Genomic DNA, 20392 nt, shown 5'->3' with positions numbered 1-20392 from the left:
ACACATTCATGCAAACACGAAGAAGGTGTCATGTTCCCGCCTGAACAATGTCGGGACGCCCATTCTCCAAATGTGGTGAGCTGACCCTTTAAGACTCAGGCTGCCAATTATTGTCCGTCAGCATATCTTCATGGAAAGTCTGTCGTTAAAGGCCACTTGTTAACCGTGGGAGACGCGTTGCTGGTACGACTGCTTGTGATTTCGGTTTTGGATATCATTAGTATTTCGAGTCTGTGTCGGAGTGTTTTCCAGACCACACTGTGCACTTGTTTTCACCACCACCCGAAGCTCTCTCCTTGCAGAAGAGTTTGCCACGTCTTTCACTGAAGACTCGCAACATTCTACAGATGACCGTCTGACATGTCGCATCGCCGGCTGGTGTGGAGGCTGCAACGCACATGGTCGCAAGAGGCTGCAGAGAGATGTAGACTGACACTCCCAACACGCTGGAGGAACTCAGCAGGTCGGGCAACATCTGGTCGGACTGTAGAGGGAAGGGGCCCTATAAAGAAGGTGGGGGGAAGGTGGGAAGGAGAAGGTTGGGAACACCCCAACTCTGCTGGATCTCACAGTAGACACCCACTTGAACTCTGCTTCCCACTCCCATTCATCCTGTCATGATGAGGCTAAACTCAGGTTGGAGGAGCAACACCTGATATACCGTCCAGGTAGTCTCCAGCCCCTTGGTATGAACATAGAATTCTCCAACTTCCGGTAATTCCCTCCCCCTCCCTTCCTCTATCCCCATGTCACTCTGCCCCTCCCCCAACCTCCCTATCACCTCCCTCATGGTCCCGCCTCCTTCTACTACCCACTGTGTTTTCCCCTACTCTTTCTTCACCTTTCCTGATATCAGCTCCCTGCCTCCCCTCACCCACGCTTTATCTTTCCCCTTATTGGCTTTTCACCTTGAACCTACCAGACTTCTTCCTACCACCGTCGCCCCAGGTTCTTTATAGGGCCTCTGCCACTTCCCTTACAGTCCTGACGAACGGCTCCAACCCGAAACGTCGACCGATCTTTTCCACGGATGCTGCCCGACCTGCTGAGTTCATTCAGCGTGTTGTGAGTGTTGCTTTGATCCCAGCATCTGCAGATTATTTTGTGTCGGGATGTAGACTGAACCAGCTCCATCAGGGGCACAACGCTCTGCGGCATCGAGGACATCCTCACGATGCGATGCTTTGAAAAGGCGGCGTCCATTACTGAAGCTCCTCACCACCCGGGACAATCTCCCTGCTCTTTACTACCATCGGGGAAGAGGCACAGGGACCTGAGATCTCAGCCATTCAGGAACTGCTTCTTTCCCTCGTCCACTTTATTTTGAACACATGAGCACCAACTCCACATTTTTTTGCGGTATTTATTGTCGCTTTGTACTTAACATTAATTTCACATTTTTGCGCCTTACTATCCAGCAAAAGATTAAATCTCAGGCGGTATAGGTCACTGATAATAAATCACCTGGGAAACATGCGATACATTCTCTCTATGCTGGGAGAGTGGGCACGCTGGCCTTCATCAGTCAGGGCATGAGTACAGGAGTCGGAAGGACACGTTCTAGTTCGACAAGATATCTGTGAGGACGCACTTGGAGTACGATGTTGAGTTTTGGACGCCCTGTTGTGGGAAAGATGCCACTGATCTGGAAAGAATGCAGGGGGACATTTACGGGGATTTTGCCTGGGGTCGAGGGACAGAATTATGCAGAGAGGTCGGAAACGTTGAAGCTTTATTCTGAAAGGGGTACGGATAGGACGAATGCGTGTTCTCTATATCCTCAGGGCTGGGGTAGAGAGAACATTAGGACACATGATTGAGGTGAGAGTAGCTGAAGAGAGAAGAGGGAGAGCGATTGGATTTTGTAAAAAAGGAGAGAGGGAGTGGGAGAGAGACGGAGTAGAGAATCGAAGGATTGGGAGAGAAGAGGACGGGGAGAGTGAGACAAGAAAGTGAGTGGAAAGAAATTCGGATGAAATGGGGGAAATGGGAGGGGAGGAGATATGAGGGAGAGAAGGAGTTTAGAGGAACGAGGGTAAAGAGAAGGCGAGATGGCGAGTAAGATTGTGATGCATAGAGGGAGCAGAATAGGGTAGGAGCGAAGGGCAGAGGATGGGGTTTGTGACAGTCGGGGGGAGAAAGAAAGTGTAGTCATTTGATTCAAGTAGGGCCGACAGGCTTTTGACAAAGTCTCCGGATCTTTTCAGGAATATCCAGGCACACGGGTGCCGTCTTCTCACAGATGAAACGGTGCTGATCATTTTTGCAATTGTGAAGCCAACTGGATTTACACTCACTGCATTCGAACTTTCCAGCGTTCACCTTGTACACGACATTAGAGGCCACTTTCCTGTCAAGGAGGGGTAAACAATTTCAAAAGGAGCAACACAACTCCAGCAGACAGTCCTGTGTCAGTCCCCAAACTACTCCCACTGACTCAATCTTTCCTCACCGACCGGTGTCAGTCCACACAATACTCCCATTGACTTAATCTGTCCTCACCGAGCGGTGTCGGTCCCCAAAATACTCCCACTGACTTAATCTTTCCCCACGTACCTGTACGATTTCTTAAAACACTCTCACTGACCTTCTCGCTCCCCACATACCTGTACGAGTTCCCAAAACACTCAGTGACTCATTCTCTGCAGCCCTGTGTCAGCCCCAGATTGATCCCTTGCCCAACTCTCTCCCCACAGAGCTCCGGGAGTCCTCAAAATAACCCCACGATCCATTTTTCTCCCTACAGCCCTGTGTTACTTCCCCATTACTCTCAAAGCCCGCCTCTCCCCACGGTCCCGTGTTAGGCCCTAGGATACTCCCACACTTCGAACGTCTCCCCACGGAACCGTGTCAATCTGCAAACTAATCCCACAGCTCCACTCTCCCCACAGGCCGGTCTGATTCCCCAAAATACTTGCACTGATCCACTTTCTATCTGAAGGCCGCTTCTTTTTCCCCGAAATACTCGCACTCCCTTTTCTCACCCCACAGCCCCATGGCATTACCCAATATAATCCCACTGTTCACCCCCTTCTCGCAGCCCGTATCAGTCCCCAAATAATCTCCCGACCCATTCTCTCTTCAAAAACCGACATGAACCCAGATCTCACCCGGCTTTGCATTTTCCAATCCAGTATGAATTATTTTGGTCGCCGACAGCTTTGTTAATAAATTTCTGTGAAATATAATGGCTGTCATTAATGATTCAAAACGAGCACAATTTAAGGAGCGTCACTCACTTTCTGACCGCCGGCGAGTGTGATGGGACGGAGTGGAGGGATCTTCACTCAGTGTCTGCCCCAGGAGTGTGCTATGAGACGGTGTGGAGGGAGATTCACTCTGTGTCGGCCCCCGGGAATGTACGATGGGACGGTGGGGAGGGAGATTCACTCAGTGTCTGCCCCAGGAGTGTGCGATAGGACGGTGTGGGGGGAGATTCACTTTGTGTCGGCCCCGAGAATGTACGATGGGACGGTGTGGAGGGAGCTTCACTCTGCGTTTGCCCCCGGGAGTGTGTGATAGGACAGTGTGGAGGGAGAGTCGCTCTGTGTCTGACCCCGGGAGTGTGTGATGGGACAATGTGGAGGGAGCTTCGCTCTGTGTCTGACCCCGGAATATGTGATGGGACGGTGTGAAAGAAGCTCCACTCTGATATGGATATGTCTTCTGGCACATACCTCTTCCTCATTTGAATTTATTTCAAGAAGCTTTGAGTCAGAGTTTGAACAATTCTGTTTCGCTCCGTCGTAAGATATTTCAAATGTGGATATGAAATAACAAAGGTCTTCATTTCTGATCCAATTCCGGGAACACGCTTGATCTGGAAATCATGAACACGGAACAGTGAATCCCCCTTCATTACTTCCGCTGGGGAAAAAAAAAAACATCCCTTCACACCGTCCCATCACACTCACGCAGTGTCAAATACAGAATGAAACTCCCTCCACAGCGGTCCCATGACCCATTCCGGCGTTCAAACACAGAATGAAACTCCCCCAGACCCTTCCAACACACACACCCGGTGTCAGACATGGAGTGAAGCTCACTCCGCACCGTCCCATCACAGACACTCGGCGTCAGTGACATGCCGAATCTCCATCCACACTGTCATATCACACATACCCAGGGTCAGACAGTGAGAAGCTCCCCCGCACGGTCTATCAGAAACACACGGGTTTAACCGCGGAATGACGCACTGCCGGCGTCAGACCCTGAGCTAATCTGTCTCCGGAGCACCGCATCACGCACTCCCGGGTACAGACACTAGGTGTCTCTCCCTCCACACCTCCCCATCACACATTCTCCATGTAGGACACTAGGTGGCGCTCCACCCCACCGTCCCATAACACACACTCGGTGTAACCCTACGGGTGTCGGTCCAATCGCATCCTCATAATGAACATTCCCGAGACCAGCCACAAGGTATGGATTCCTCTTTCTATCCCGTGATTAGGAACTGGTGAATGGCGGCTGTTATCTCACCTTTCCTCCTCGTCAGCAGATGGCAGATTTGAACCTTGGTTTCGTTGAGAGCTCTACACTGCATTTCGAGGTGATTGAAATTTCGGCGGAGATCGGTTTGCGTTTGATGCTGAACAGAGAGATCGGTGCTCAGGACGGAGAGGTTGCTTTCCAGGACGAACGATTTGTTTACTAGGATGGAGTAGCTGTTTTGGAGTTTAAACAATTTGTGTTCGAGGATGGAGACGTTGTTGCTGGGGACGGAAACATTATTGAGACATTTATCCTGGGGGATGTCCTCGCGGGAATCCTCTGATGTCATTGGTTCAAGGGTTGAGTTCGGCTGGTGAATTTGCAGTAGACATTGGCACTGGGTCCTGTTCATCTCCTGATGTTGTTCCCAAAGTCTCTGGTACTTTTGATCGGAGGCGATCAGAGACTGACGGATCTGTAACACTGAGAGAGAGAGAGGGTGAATGGTGTGTTGGTGTCACGGTGAGTGGCGTGTCGGTGTTGTATTGAGGGATGTGTCGACATCACGACGATGAGTGTGTCCATGTTCCGGTCAAAAGCCTGTCACTGTCGCGGTGGGATTTGTGACGGCGTCAAGGCGAGAACCGTTTCCGTGTTGTGGAGAGGCGCGTAAAGGCTGTTTATGTGTTCCTGTGAAGAGCGTGTCGGTTGTCACGGTGAGAGGTGAGTCGGTGTCACTGTGAGGTGCATTTCTGAGTTATGGTGATGGGCGTGTCGGTGTCATGGTGAGATGCTACTTTTTACATAAAATATCAGCAATGTAGATGAAGGAATTAATAGGGTTTTGGCCATGTTTGCGGAAAGTTCAAAGATAAGTAGAGCGGCTGGTGTTGCAGAGGAAGAGGAGAGGACATAGAAAACCTACATAGGTGAGGAGAATTGGCCAAGAAGTGTCAGGTGGAATACAATGTCTGTTCAGGCACTTTTAAGCAAGAAGTAAAAGCGTAGATTATTTTCTAAACGTAGGGAGAATTGCAAAGGGACTGTAGAGGGCGATATTGGGTTTATTTAGTGCAGAGGTTAATAGATTCTTGATTAGTCAGTGTATGAAGCGATACGGGGAGGAGGCAGCAGATTGGGGTTGAGAGGGAAATTGATCTTCCATGATGAAAAGGCGGAGCAGGCTGGAAGAGCCAAGCGGCCTAGGCCTGCTCCTGTGTCTGAATGTCTTATGGTCGTATACTCATGGCGACACTGTGTGGGTGTTACTGTGAGAAATGTGCCGGTATGACTTTCAGAGCGGGTCCCTTATTCGGAACCGGGCATTTCCAGGTCACGGAGATGGGTGTGTCAGTGTCACGGTCACGGCAGTTTCCGAATGAGCGTGTCACGAGCAGGTGCGGGTTCCCGCCCGTGTCGCTGTACGGGTAGCGATGTTGTCACGCTGAGGGGCGGGCCGGTGACGACGTGACCGCGTCACGGTAATGGGCCTGTTAGTGTTACGAAGAGGGTCATGTCGTTATGACATTGAGAACTGTGTCGGCGTCACTGTGATGCATAACGCGGGCACCTCAATTCTTTCGGTTTCCTTACGGCCGGACACCATCCGGAGCCCGTTCGACTCACCATAGATTGAGAGCCCGGCCACTATCGCGACGAGGACGGAGGTAACTAAGCAGAGTAGGCAAATCTTCAGGGAGGATCTATTTCCGGTGTTCTCTTTCGGCTCTTGTTTATGCGCACCTGTAGAGAGACCATTCAGTATGTGTGAATTCAGCCGTGACACCCACAGGGTTTCGCTCCCACCCAACATCGGCGCTCTCTACGTACCACGATCACCTTCTTCCCCCCCTCAATCTCATCAACTTTCCAGTTGGCATCGCTGAGAGTTCAAATTCCATGACTCTGGAAAACTCTGACAATTGTCTCACTGATTCGAGGGGCGTTTTACTTTCTCCAGTGTGATCGATGAAGTTCGAGTCCTGGATGTTGTCCACATGGACCTGAGTTGGGCGTTTGAGTCAGTCCCTCAGGAGAGCCTTATCCAACAGATTATGATAAATAGGATACACGGGGAATTGTCCGTTAGCATTCGGAGTTTGTTATTTTTCAAAGTTGTAAATTGTTCGGAAATTAGTTTAGGATTACATTGAAGAATTGCTTTGTCCTGAATGGCGGGGTGGTTCAGGATTAAATATAAAGAAATCAAGAAAGAAGATTTGATAATAAATGTATTTTGAATGCTGAGATTTTAACTTTGAGTTGGCCTGTTTACACAAGCCACAGAGTGCTGACGAATGGAACTTATTCTCGCTTGTGGTCTGTGATTAGTGGCGTTCCGCAGTGACCTGCGCGGGGACCTCTGGTATTGTTGATGGATCGGACTGACATGGATGAAAAAGAAAATGGGTGGGTTGGTAAATATGCAAACGACCCAAAGTTTGGTGACATTGTGGGCAGTGTAGAAAATCGTCCATGGATTCAGTGGAATATCGATCAATTGTTAATGTGGGTGGAGAAAAGGCAGATGAAGTTTAACCCGGGTCAATGTGAGGTTTTGCGCTTTACCAAGTAAATGTGAAGGGACAGGAAACAGTTAACGGCAGAATTTAAATGGCGACATACGAAGGGATCTTGGGATTATCGTGCAGGGCAGTAGGGTGTTAAAGAGTTGACTTTAGACTGGACTTCGACAACGTCCCTCTCATGGGAGAGTCATTCACAAGTGTGCGATGCATGAGATCTACAGTGAATAAGCCGTTCGGATTCCGAATTGGCTTGTCTACAGAACACAAGAGGCCGGAGGCCGTTGGTTGGTTGTCAGTGACAAGTGGTGTTACGTACGGATCCGCAATGGGAAATCTGCCGTCTGTGGCAAAAGCTCAGATGAGAACATGGATAATAATCTAGCCATTGCACGTTTAGGACATCCCGCCTGGTAGATTTCGTAAATTGGTTTATTATTGTCACACATAGAACACACACCAACCATTTCACCACATAACAGACTCACAGTGTTATTCTGAGTACATTCCCTTTGGTATTAGACATTTCAACGTTGGTGAAGAGGTACTGACAGTCTAATCTCTCTGTGCTTCTCATATTCTAAAAAAAGAATCCTCTGTCTCAACTTCCGCCGTTCCAGAGAAAATAAACCAAGTGTCCAACCTCTCGTTGTTACACATGTCATCTAATCTAGGCAGCGTCCTGTTCAAACTCTTTGGAGACACTCCAAAGCCTTGACATCCTTCCTGTAATGGGGTGACCGGAACGTTGTACAATACGCCTGATACAGCCTAATTTGAGCATTATAATGTTGCAACACAGCGTCCTGACTTGTTAACATAATGCCCGACTAATAAAGGCAACCATACTTATCGCCTTCTTAACAAAGATCACAGAATTGTACTGCACATACAGGCCCTTCGGCCCACATTGTTGTGCCGACCCTCATAACCTGCCTCCCATAGAACCACCCACCTTAAATTCCTCCATATACCTGTCTAGTAGGCTCTTAAACTTCGCTAGTGTATCTCCCTCCACCACTGACTCAGGCAGTGCATTCCACGCACCAACCACTCTCTGAGTAAAAAAACCTTCCTCTAATATCCCCCTTGAACTTCCCACCCCTTACCTTAAAGCCATGTCCTCTTGTATTGAGCAGAGGTGCCCTGGGTAAGAGGCGCTGGCTATCCACTCTATCTATTCCTCTTATTATCTTGTACATCTCTATCATTTCTCCTCTCATCCTCTGTCTCTTCAAAGAGTAAAGCCCTAGCTCCCTTAATCTCTGATCAAAATGCATACTCTCTGATCAAGTCAGCATCCCAGTACTTCTTCTTTGTACCCTTCCTAATGCTTCCACATCCTACCTCTAGTGGGGTGGTAAACAGTGAATACAGTTATCTCTGTAGTGGGATCTCGATTAGGTGGGGAAGTGGCCGAGTGGGCAAGTGCAATTTAGATCAGAGAAATGCAAGCTATCCTATTTTAGTATGGCAAACCCAGGGTAAGGCTTTCACACGGGGGGGGGGGGGGGGGAGTGCGGTGCAGGTAGTCCTGGTAAGCGTTGTCGAAACAGAGGGACCCAGGGGTACAGAAACATGGTTCCCCGAAAGTGGATTCGCAGGTAGACAGGGAGCCTGGGGACTGTTATAGAACGAAGGGACTCATGGGTACAGGGACACGGTTCCCTGAAAGTGGAGCCACGGGTAGACAGGGAGCCTGGGGAGTGTTGTAGAACAGAGGGACCCAGGTACAGGAAAACAGTTCCTTGAAAGTGTAGTCACAGGTAGACAGGGACCCTGGGGAGTAATGTAGAACGGGGATGCCCAAGGGGGGAGGGACACGGCTCCCTGACAGTGGAGTCACAGGTAGACAGAGACCCTGGGTAGTGTTGCAGAACTGAGGGACTCAGGGATGCAGGGACACGGTTCCCAGAAAGTGGAGCCCACGTAGACAACGACTCTGGGGTGTGATGTACAACAGAGGGACATAGGGGTTGCATGTACATGATTCCCTGAAACGGAGTCGCAGGCAGACAGGGACCCTGGGGACTTGCAGATCAGTGTGATCAAGGGGTGCACGGAAATAGTTCTATGAAAGCGGAGTCACAGGTAGACAGGGACACTGGGTAGTGTTGTGAAACAGAGGGACACAATGTACAGAATCACGGTTCTTTGAAAGTGGAGTCACACGTACTCAGGGACCCTGGGGAGTGTTGTAGAACAGAGGTACCCAGGGGTGCAGGGACACGGTTTCCTGAAAGGGAAGTCACAGGTAGATGTGGCGGTGATTTCGGGAGGGAACAGAGGGGAACGAGTGGGAGAGGGTGAGAGAGAGAGGGGGTGAGTGAGGGGGAGACAGATGGGGTGAAGAGTGACAGAGGGTGAGAGACAGGAAGAGAGGAAGGAGAGGACGGAGAGGCAGAGAGAGTTTGAAAGAAGGGGAGGGGTGAAAAGGGGAAAGGGGAGAGGGGGAGTGGATGATAGCGGGGAGAAGGGGAGAGAGAGGGGGTGAGAGAAGAGAGAGGTGATGACAACGGGGGGAATGTGGGAGGGGTGAGAAGAGAGAAGAGAATGGAGAGAGTGAGTGAGAAAGAAAGGAAAGGAAAACCATATAACCACATAACCATATAACAATTACAGCACGGAGACAGGCCACCTAGTCCCACCGACCTGCACACAGCCGATAACCCTCCATTTCTTTCCTGTCCATTTAGCTGTCCAGTTTCACTTTAAACGACAACATCGAATCTGCCTCAACCACTTCTCGTTCCACACAGCTACCACTCTCTGAGTAAAGAAGTTCCCCACATGTTACCCTTAAACTTTCCCCCTTTAACTCTCAACTCATGTCCCCTTGTTTGAATCTCCCCCTCTTTCAATGGGAAAATAAGCCTATCCGTGCCAACTCTATATATCGCTCTCATCATTTTAAATACCTCTATCAAGTCCCCCCTCAACAGTCTACCTTCTAAATAATAAAGACCCAACCTGTTCAACCTCAGAAGAGGTTGAGGAGAGGGAAAGAGATAAAGGGAGATTGTGGAGGCTGGAAGCAGAAGGGGAGAGAGGGGTGAGATAGTGGGGTTAGAAACGAGAGAGAGTGGATCTAAAATGTTATCGAACTCTCGCCCTCATCACCGCCTCTACCATTCCCGTCGCTACACAACAGACCTCCAACGGCCCTCCAAAATCCCATGGCATCACCCAGTGCTCAGTCCTCAATGCCTCTTCCTTCGCACCGCCTCTCCCACAACATTCACACCACGGCGCCCTTCCCACAGAATGTTCTTCTCCCACGCCACTCTCTTCTCACCTCTTTCATAACGCTCCCTCCATAGAGACCCTGCCACGGCGCTCCCTACACCCGGCCCTTCCCAAAACTCACTATCCTCACATAAGCCGCCACCAGTTAACAATGCCTCCTCTACGACGCCGCTCCAATGAATTCCCTCTCAATCAGGGAATCACCGGAGTCAACACGACAGTTGCCCTGAACAGCATTAGAAACGTCTCCTAAACACAGTCAGAGCAATGAGAATTACAATGATACCCATCTGTCCGGACCAGCAACTTAGAGAGGGCCCATGTACGAAACATCTGTTTCAGCTGGCGATAGAGCTGTGCCGGTCAGAGACAGAGTGAAGCTCCCTCCGCACCGTCCCATCACACACTCCCGTGAGCAGGCACAGAGTGAAGCTCCCTCCACACTGTCCCATCACACACTCCCGCGGTAATAAAAAGAGTGAAGCTCCCTTCACCCCGTCCTATCACACACTCCCGTGGTCAGAAACAGAGTGAAGCTCTCTCTGCAGCGTAATATCACACACTCCCCTGGTCAGACACTGAGAATCTCCCTCCACAACGGCCCATCACACACTCCCGTGATCAGACACATAATGGGGCTCTCTCCCTCCGTCTTTCTGCCCCACTAACCTCTGGAAGGAGACCGTGAGTCCATTTTGACGATCTTCGCATTCATGTAAGTCTCGCACTGTCCTCCTGTCGAAGATTCTCTGAGTCTCTGAGCTCAGCGAGGGGAAGGAGCAGTTGTTAGAGGAAGCCCATGTTGACAAGGGGGTGTGACCGTCACAAACAAACACCGGATAAACAGCTGATAAAGGGACCAGGGGGAGGAGAGAGACTGAGGGTGTTGGAGAGCGTGATCCAGTGAGACGAGAGTGGCGGGGCAAAGAGTGGTGAGAGTGGGGAGTTAGGCGGAGAGACAGAAAAGGCAAGATCGGGGTTGGCGGAGAGAGAGAAGCAGATAGCGGGGGCAGAGTGGGTAGCGAGGGGTGAAAGATGGGGTAGTGTGAGAAGAGAGCTGGGAAAGTAAGACAAGTAGACATGGCGAAACAGGGGGTGGGGGAGAGAGAGGTGGAGCCATAGAGTGTGAGGAGTCGGAGAGGGATTGGGAGAGACAGCGGAAGAAAGAGGGAAGAGAGGAACCGGGAGGGAGGGATGAGCGATTAGGAAGGTAGACGATGGGGGAGAGAAGAATCGAAGGAGGGCGATTGAGGAAAGGCATGGACAGAGGAGTAGAGAATGATGGCCGGCTAAGGAGGAAGGAAATGTCGGAGGGATTCGTGTCACTAATAAAGAGCCTCCATTTTCCTGCAGATTTGCACCGTCCCAGTTGCTTCCTGGTTTGCGCGTCGGGCGCTCCCTCAGCTCCGGCTCATCGCCGGGGCTTCAGACCCTCTGTCTATGAGAAACCACGGCCCCGGTTAAAACACCCAGACCCACCGAAGTGAGTGAGTGCACTCCCTCAGACTGAGGTGAACGGCTCTCCTTACCCATCATCTTCTCCAAGGTGGCGGTCGAGGGCGTTAGTGGAGGAAGTGCAGGCGGAGGAGGTTGAGGTACACACTCTCCCGCGCCCCGTTCGGTGTGTCGCGCCTGAGAGAGGCTCCGGCGCCTGCGATAGGGGACAGGGTGGGGGGAAGAAGGGAGGGGAGGGGACAGATGTGAAAAGGGGTATGTTGCGGGCGGTATAGTCATGCTAAATGAGAAAGGCGTGGAGGGTGGGGATGTGAGAAGAGGGAGTTCAGGAGAGGGAGGATTGGGAGGGAGTAGGAAATGGAGGTAAGAGTGTGGTGGGGGATGTGTTCGAGATGGGGAAGGCCAACTTGGACGGGAATGGAGGGGGCAGTTATGGAGTTATCCCAGGAGGCGGATGGAACCCCTCATAAAGATGAGGACCGCGTTAGAGGGCGGGGTGTGGGCCAGACAACACAAGATAGAAAATCTTACCCCAACCTCGGAGGGAATGTTTCCCCTGTCTGAGATGAAGTGGGATGTTCCGAAAAAAAAAAAAAAAGAATAGGCAACGTAGAGGGGTGAGGAGGGGGCACGGGACCTTAGAGAGGCAACGAGGTAGCTAACGATTAGGGGAATCCTGCCTCACGCCCCCCCCCCGCTACCCTTCTCTTGCTCGTCTCTGTCTGTGTGTCTCTGCCCCTCCGTGAAGACTCTAAAAACCGGGATAAGAATATCCCCGCGCAGGGAAAGGTGAGGACCAGAATGGAGACCTCGCGTCCTCCTTCTTCAATTCTCTACCCGCCGTCCAGCTCCTCTGCATCTCCCTGTCCCCCTCCTCTCGCTTTTCCTCCCCTCTTCCTTTCCATCGTCACCTTCCCCTCCGTGTCTCTGTTTGCTCCCGCGTCCCTGCCCGTTTCACCGTCGTTATCTCTCTCCGTCCCTCTTTCTCCATCTCACGGTCTCTCTCCATTCTCCACCCTCACAAGAACATTTCTATCCACCCCCTCTCGTTCTTTACCTCTCTCTACATTCTGTGGCCCCACACTGTAACATCCCTATGCCCCTCACACTATCTCTACCCCTCGCTACCTTTATCAGGCCGTAGTAAACGAAGTCAACTGGAACATCACCCAATCATTGGTTCAGGAATGGGGATGACACCTGGGTCAAGGTCAAATTTCCTGACGTGCAAGCCTTCACAGAACACATCGACTCGGTGGATAAAAACATTAAATTTCCACCAGACGACGTCAGGAGCAACGTACTGCTTTTTTCAGACTGTGTGGTACTTATCAAAGGAAAAGGACATCTGGATATTGAAGTTTCCAGGAAACCAACGCATGCAGATCACGATCTACGGTTTGACTCTCATCACCCATTAGAACATAATTGTGGGTTATCAGAACACGAACATCAACGCGCCGAGAATAAACTCACTAACATTACAGCAAAAGACAGAGGGAGCTGGTATTTGAGCGATGTCTTGAAAGCGTGCAGCTACCCTGACTGGACCTTCGTCAAGATAGTAACAACAACAACAACAACAACAACAAAAACCGTAGGGACGTCAGCCCAGCAGATAGTGAAAAGGAGCAGAGGAGACGGAATCGCAGTCATCCCAGACGTAGCTGGAGTTTCAGAGTTACTCAGGAAGGCTTTCAACAAACACCATTTGGGTTCCGAATTGGCTTGTTCATAATACAGAACACAATACAGAATACAGGACGTCGCTGGTTGGATGTCAGTGACAAGTGGCGTTACGTACAGCAATGAAACCTCTGCTGTCTGCAGCAAAATCTCGGAAGAAAAACGGGATAATAATCTAGGCTTTGTATGTTTAGGACATTCCGCCTGGTAGATTTGGGAAATTGGTTTATTGTTGTCACACACAGAACACAGACCAACCAGTTCAGCACAGAACAGACCCATAGCGTTATCCCGAGTACATTCCCTCCGGTATTAGACATTTCAACTCTGGTAAAAAAGGTACTGACAGTCTACTCTATCAGTACCTCTCATAATCTTATAAACCTCTGTCATATCTTCACTCGACTTCCGCCGCTCCAGAATGAACAACCCAAGTATCCGACCTCTCGTTGTTACACATGTCATCTCATCCAGGCAGGGTCCTGTTAAACCTCTTTGGAGGCTATCCAAATCCTTGACATACTTCCTATAATGTTGTGACCGGAACTTTATACAATACGCGTGGCCAAGTGGTTAAGGCGTCGGTCTCGTAATCTGAAGGTCGCTACTTCGAGCCTCAGCTAAGTCACCGTGTTATGTCCTGGAGCAAGGGATTTACCACACATTGCTCTGCGACGACACCGGTGCGCAGCTGTATGGGTCCTAGTGCTCTTCCCTTGGACAACATTGGCAGCGTGGAGAGGTTAGACTTGCAGCATGGGCTAGGGCGGGTCCTCCATATAATCTTGCCGAGGCCTCAGTCAACATCGAAAATCGATGGACAACCGAAGAAGACTACAATATGCCTGATACAGCGTAATTTGAGCACTATAATGTTGCAATAAAACTTCCTGACCTGTTAACATAATGCCCGACTAAATACCAGCAACCATGCCATTCGTCTACCTAAGCACCCCATTAACCTGTGTAGCCACGAGCATAGACACTGGACCCCAAGATCCCACTGCTTTGGGTGTTGACTTTAATAGTGTGCTTTCTCTTCGCAGTTGACATACAAAGGTGCAACATTTTATGTTTGACTGGGTTAGACTCCGTCTGCTCGGTCTCCAAACCATATCTGTAACTGATTGAAATCTCACTCAATTATTTGCCAGTCTTCTCCACTCTCCACAACACCACCTATCCTTGTACCATCTGCAAACCTACTAACCGGCTGATCTACATTTTCATTCATATCATTTATATACATCACAGGCAGGAGAGGTTCCAGATACATTCAGAGATACAGATCACCTTATTGGAGGAGAACAAATTGAATCACTCATAGAATGCAGAATAAAGAATACAGGGAAAAAACACTACAGGCAGACAATCAGGTGCAAGGAGATTGTCAAGTCAAGAGTTTATTTTATTGTGGCGGGGGAATAGTTTGATATCAGCCGTGTAGCAAGGTTCTAGATGTTAAACTGCTCTCGAGGATGATGAGGAACTCAAGTTGATCTGTGTGATTCATTTGGTTTTCGAGGACTGAGCAGGTAGGGATGACAGATGTAATGTGTACAGATTTAAACGACGTCACAGATGGTTTAACCTCCAGACGTTTAATGTCGATGGCCGTTTCCCAGGCCAGCAGCCCGTCACTGATGGTGCTCGGCAGGGAATCTCGGATGGGTCCAGTGATCTTTGTCAACTATATTTACCATTTGGAGCAGATTTTAGAACATACGGTTGGGAAGCTTGCAGACGGTCCTAACGTTGGCGCCGTGGTAAACAATGAATGCAGTTATCCCTATAGTGGGATCACGATTGGCTGGGGTACTGGGCGATTGGGCAAATACAATTTAGATCAGAGAAGAGAAGGTTCTCGTATTTCAGTATGACAACCCAGGCCGTGTCCTTCACATCAGTGGGATGGGTGAAATTACTGGAAAGTGCTGTAGAACAGAGGGGCGCAAAATAGAGGAACATGGTTCACTGGAAGTGCTGTCACGGGTAGACAGGGACCCTGAGGAGTGTTGCAGAACAGTTGGATCCAGGGGTGTAGGACACGCCCTGAAAATGAAGCCACGGGTAGATGGGGCGGTGAGGAAGCTGGAGAAGAGAGGGAAACCAATGGGAGAGATTGAGACAGAAGGGAGAGAGACGGGGAGACAGATGGGGTGAAGAGTGACAGAGGCTGAGAGACAGGAAGAGAGGATGGAGAGGACGAGGAGGGACGATAGATTTTGAAAGAGGTGGCGAGGGGAGAAAGGGGGGAGAGGGGGAGAGGGAGGGGGTAGTAGAGGGAACAAGGGGAGAGGGAGGGGGAGAGACAGGAGAGAGGGGATGACAGGGGGAAAAAGGGGAGGGGTGGGAAAGGAAGTGGGGGGAGAGAGAATGGAGAGCGTAAGTTAGAAAGAAAGGAAGAGAGAAAAGGGAGATAAATTGAGAGTGGGTAGTCAGGAAGCAGAAGGGGAGAGATAGTGCGGTTAGAAACGAGAGAGAGTGGATTTTAAAGTGTTAATGACCTCTCTCCCATATCACCTCCTTTCCCAGTCCCGTTGCTACTCAACAGTCCTTCAACGGCCCTCCAAAATCCCATGCCGTCACCCAGCGCACACTCCTCAACGCCCCTTCCTCCGCATCGCCTCTGCCACGACATTCACACCACGGCGCCCTTCCCACAGAATGTTCTTCTCCCACGCCACTCTCTCCTCACCCCTTTCATAACGCTCCCTGCATAGAGTCCCTGCCACGGCGCTCCCTACACCCGGCTCTACCCAAAACTCTCTATCCTCACATGCGTCCCCACCTGTTCACAATGTTCCCTCTTCGACGCCGCTCCAATGTATTCCCTCTCAATCAGGGAATCACTAGAGTCAACTCGACACTTGCCCTGAACAGTATTAGAAACGTCTCCTAAACACAGTCAGAGCAATGAGGATAAAACTGACGCCCATCTGTCCGGACCCGCAGCTTAGAGAGCGCCCACATAGGATACATCAGGTTCAGCTGGGGACAGAGCACTGAGGGTCAGAAACAGAGTGAATCTTCCTCCACACCGTCCTATCACACACTCCCGGGGAGGGACACAGAGTGAATCTCTCTCCACACTGTCGTATCACATACTTCTGGGGACAGACGCAGAGTGAATCTCCCTCCACACCGTCCTATCACACACTCCCGGGGTCAGACACAGAGTGCGCTCCCTCCTCACCGTCCCATCACACACTCCCGGGGTCAGTCAGGGAGTGAATCTCCCTCCACACCGTCCTATCACACACTCCCGGGGTCAGACACAGAGTGAATCTCCCTCCACACCGTCCCATCACACACTCCCGGGGTCAGACACAGAGTGAATCTCCCTCCACACCGTCCCATCACACACTCCCGGGGTCAGACACAGAGTGAATCTCCCTCCACACCGTCCCATCACACACTCCCGGGGTCAGTCAGGGAGTGAATCTCCCTCCACACCGTCCTATCACACACTCCCGGGGTCAGACACAGAGTGAATCTCCCTCCACACCGTCCCATCACACACTCCCGGGGTCAGACACAGAGTGCACTCCCTCCACACCGTCATATCAGACACTCCCGGGGTCAACATTGATTGAAGCTCCCGCCACTATGTCCCATCACACACTCCCGGGGTCAGACACAGAGAGAATCTCCCTGCACATCGTCCCACCACATACTCGGTCAGGAAGCGAGTGAATCCTCGTCCGCCAGTCCGATCACACACACCCGTGATGAGCCAAATAATGGGGCTCTCCCGCTCCGTTCTTCCTTCTCACTCACCTCTGGAAGGACACCGTGATTCCATTCTGGCTGACTTCGTTTTCATGTAAGTTCGCTCTGTCCTTGTGTCGAGGATTCTTTGCGTCTCTGAACTCAGCGAGGGGAAGGAACCGTTGTCAGAGGAAGCCCGTGTTGACAAGGCGGTGTGACCGACACAGACAAACACCGGATGAACAGCTGATAAGGATTCTTGATTAGTCAGGGCATGAGGGAATCAGGGAGACTGCAGGAGACTAGGACTGAGAGGGAAATAGTTCGGCCATGATGAAATGGCGGAGCAGGCTCAATGGGACAAAGAGCTTAATTCTCCCTCTCTATCCTGTGATTTTATTTCAAGTTCCTGTGTTGGTGTATGTCAGCATCTCAGAGGATCTACACTGGGCATGCAAACACGAAGACGTTATCTTCATCGACAGGCATCCAAGATTCGGAAACTCCATTCCCCGGAGTGCGGTTAGCTGTCACTTTCCCTTTAAGGATCTGCCTGCCAATTTTTGTAACTCAATAGTTGAAGGGCTCGTGGTGCAGAGGATCCATGCATAGTACTACAGATTGTGATTTAATCTTTGGATTCCGTTACTGTCGTCTTGTGTATTTCAATTCTGAGTCTGAGTGCATTCCGGACAGACTCTACACCTGTTCACCACCACCCATACAAAAAGGTATTGCAAAGTCAGGGGTCTGAGGTGATTTGCCTTTTTCATTGAAAATCAGGAAACGTCTACAGATGAACGTGGGGAGCATTCTGACATGCAGCATCGCCGCCAGACGTGGAGGCTGCAACGCACAGGGTCACGGGAGGCTGCAGATCAAACGCAAAGGTCACAGGGTCAAAGGCACCATCTAACTCAACATCAGGAAAATCTTCAAGATACGATACCTTCAGAAGACGTCATCTGTCACTGAGGCACTCACCCAGGGGCAAGCTCACTGCTCATTACTACCATCGGGGAAGAGGTACAACAGCATGAAATCTCAACGACTGAGGAAAGCTTCCTTCACCTCCCCCATCCTATCTTTGAATGCATGTGCACCACCTCCACATTTTTGCGGTATTTATTATTTTTGTGTATTTTACATTAATGTTACATCTTTGCGCCCCACCGATCCTTGAAAAGAACAAATCTCAGGTGGTACAAGATACAGACAATAAAACAATCTGTGAACTGGGGGAGAGGGAGGCAAGAAATCGAAGCCAAGGAAAATGGGGACGCCATAGGGGGAGGTAGGATGGGAGGAGGATGAGAGAGAGAGAGAGAGAGAGAGAGAGAGAGAGTTTAGATGAAGGATGGTAAAGAGAAGGCGAGATGGCGAGTAAGAGAACGATAGATGGAGAGAGGAGAATAGCAGAGATGCGTGGGACAGAGAGTTGGAGAGAGAGATAGAGGAAAAAAGCGGGGTCGTATTCGATTCAAGTCGTTCCCACTGGCTGTTGACAGAGGTCCTTGATCTTTTCAGAAATATCTAGACACAAAGGTGCCGACTTCTCACAGATGAAACGGTGCTGATCATTACTGCAACTGTGAAACCAACGGGATTTACATTCACTGCATTCGAACTTTCCAGCGTTCATCTTGTACACGACATTAGAGGCCACTTCCCTGTCAAAGAGGGGTTAAAAAATTTCAGAAGGGACAACGTACCGCCAGCAGACAACCCTGTGTCTGTCCCCAAAATCACTGACACACTCCCTCACCATTGACCTGTGGCGGACCCCAAAATGTCTCACTACCCCACTTTCCCAGCACAGCCCTGTGTCAGTCTCCAGAACACAGACCCACTCTCTCCCTGCAGCTACCTGTCAGTCTCCAAATTAACACCGTGCCTCACGGACTGCGCACAGACCGGTGTCAGATCCCAGAATAATCCCAGCACCCCACCTGCTCCCGACAGGCCCCAAAATACACCCATAGCGGCACTCTCCCCCCAAGGCCACATGTCAGTTCACAAAATACTCCCATTGCTTCACAGTCTCCCCACAAGCCTGACTTACACCCCAAAATACTCTCACTTCCCACTGTCACCCTACGTCCTCAGGCCCGTCCCGGAAATAATCCCACTGCCCAGCCTTCCTGTGTCAGAACCAAAACATTCCCACTTCCCACTATCTTCCCAGAGTTCACGTCAGTCTCCACATTAATTCCAGTATACACACTCTACCAGCAGCCCATGTCGCTTCCCAGACTCGTCCAATTGCCCTCTCTTCCCCCCTCAGATCTTTTAAGATGTTAGTTGTCCTGTGGAATCAGCAGTTGGTCTGCCACCTGTCTTCAGGGGAGAGAGAGATGAAAACAATGGAGCAGCATGTGGAGATTTTAATGAAGGAAGGAGAGCTGTCAAGAGCGGCTCCCCCTTTGAACTCCGAACTGTTTGAAGTGATGGGCAGACGATACCCCAGCAGGGGGATAAAAAGGGACAGGTTTGCTAAGGCAGACACACACGACACCCGAGGTAACAAGACCCTGGAAACGGTGCGTCTCTCACAAGTCGGTGGGAAGTACCGGGCCATAAACGCAGAGGGTGGAAAGGCACGATCGGCGGGAACCTGGTGTGTGTCCACCCTTGCCTGGGTGCCAAGTTCAGCGCAGGGAAACGATCGTATCTGGAAACGGAGGGGTCACGGTCGGTGACCTCAGATGACATTACAAAGGACTCGCCCGACAGCTGACTGCGAAGGTCTGTGTGTGGAAGCTGTTTGAATATTCATTCGTTTTTGCTCTCTCTCTCCTTCCCCCACACTGTCCATCTCCCACGGCAGCGATTACTGCGAACTGAACTGAACTTTGCGTCACTTTGAAACTGGTCATTTGCCCCTAGACAACAACAGAGCTTGATTGATCCTGTTATCTGAATTCTGTGTACGTGTATGTTTATCATTGCTGACTGTTGCATTCATTATCCTTTTGATTAGAGTACTGTGTTGCTTGTTTCTTTAACAAAACTTTCTTAGTTCTAGTAATCCAGACTCCAACTGAGTGATCCATTTCTGCTGGTTTGGCAACCCAGTTACGGGGTACGTAACACAAAACACTCCCACTTCCCACTATCTTCCCAGAGTTCACGTCAGTTTCCAAATTAGTTCAAGTATACACACTCTACCAGCAGCCCATGTCGCTTCCCAGACTCATCCAATGGCCCTCTCTTCCCCCCTGAGATCTGTATGTCCCAAATTAATCCCAGTGCAGCACACCCTCACCGCAGTGTCCTTCCTCAAAATACACCCACTGACACAGTTCCTTCCCAAAGACCTGTGTCAGTCCCTAGTA

At 50.4% G+C, this 20392-nt stretch overlaps 2 protein-coding genes across 3 annotated transcripts in view; both read right to left on the bottom strand.

The window, feature by feature from the left end:
* Positions 1-1361: 1361 nt before the first annotated feature.
* On the bottom strand, positions 1362-17193 carry LOC140207791 (uncharacterized). 2 transcript variants are annotated; one of them, XM_072276353.1, is made up of 7 exons: positions 12718-12739; positions 10875-10962; positions 6061-6177; positions 4483-4917; positions 3678-3820; positions 3111-3175; positions 1362-2350 (listed from the first exon to the last, which is right to left on the bottom strand). In XM_072276353.1, the coding sequence occupies exons 2-7, from the start codon at positions 10918-10920 to the stop codon at positions 2161-2163; spliced, it is 996 nt and encodes a 331-aa protein (XP_072132454.1). In that variant the 5' UTR covers positions 10921-10962; positions 12718-12739; the 3' UTR covers positions 1362-2160. The 2 variants fall into 2 exon arrangements, with proteins under 2 accessions (XP_072132454.1, XP_072132455.1); XM_072276354.1 differs by lacking the exons at positions 10875-10962; positions 12718-12739 and adding an exon at positions 17127-17193.
* Positions 17194-18205: 1012 nt separating this feature from the next.
* Positions 18206-20392, bottom strand: part of LOC140207790 (uncharacterized) — a 28173-nt gene continuing 25986 nt past the window's right edge. The window contains exon 9 of the mRNA XM_072276352.1: positions 18206-18727. Within this exon, the coding sequence (XP_072132453.1) occupies positions 18538-18727 (190 nt within the window). The 3' untranslated portion in view covers positions 18206-18537. The remainder of the gene's footprint in view (positions 18728-20392) is intronic.

Source organism: Mobula birostris, chromosome 13 (genome assembly GCF_030028105.1).
Source record: "Mobula birostris isolate sMobBir1 chromosome 13, sMobBir1.hap1, whole genome shotgun sequence".
Taxonomy (NCBI): Eukaryota; Metazoa; Chordata; class Chondrichthyes; order Myliobatiformes; family Myliobatidae; genus Mobula; species Mobula birostris.
The sequence above is the reverse complement of the archived record's forward strand: the minus strand, read 5'-3'. Positions and strand labels throughout refer to the sequence as shown.

What these genes read in the sequence shown, in the direction of transcription:
- LOC140207791 (XM_072276354.1), bottom strand. Translation starts at nt 17,172, where the DNA reads ATGAAAACGAAGTCAGCCAGAATGGAATCACGGTGTCCTTCCAGAG. An exon ending in ATCACGGTGTCCTTCCAGAG is followed by an intron (nt 6,178 to 17,126) that starts GTGAGTGAGAAG and finishes GTCTCTCTACAG; the next exon opens with GTGCGCATAAACAAGAGCCG. An exon ending in GGCCGGGCTCTCAATCTATG is followed by an intron (nt 4,918 to 6,060) that starts GTGAGTCGAACG and finishes TCTCTCTCTCAG; the next exon opens with TGTTACAGATCCGTCAGTCT.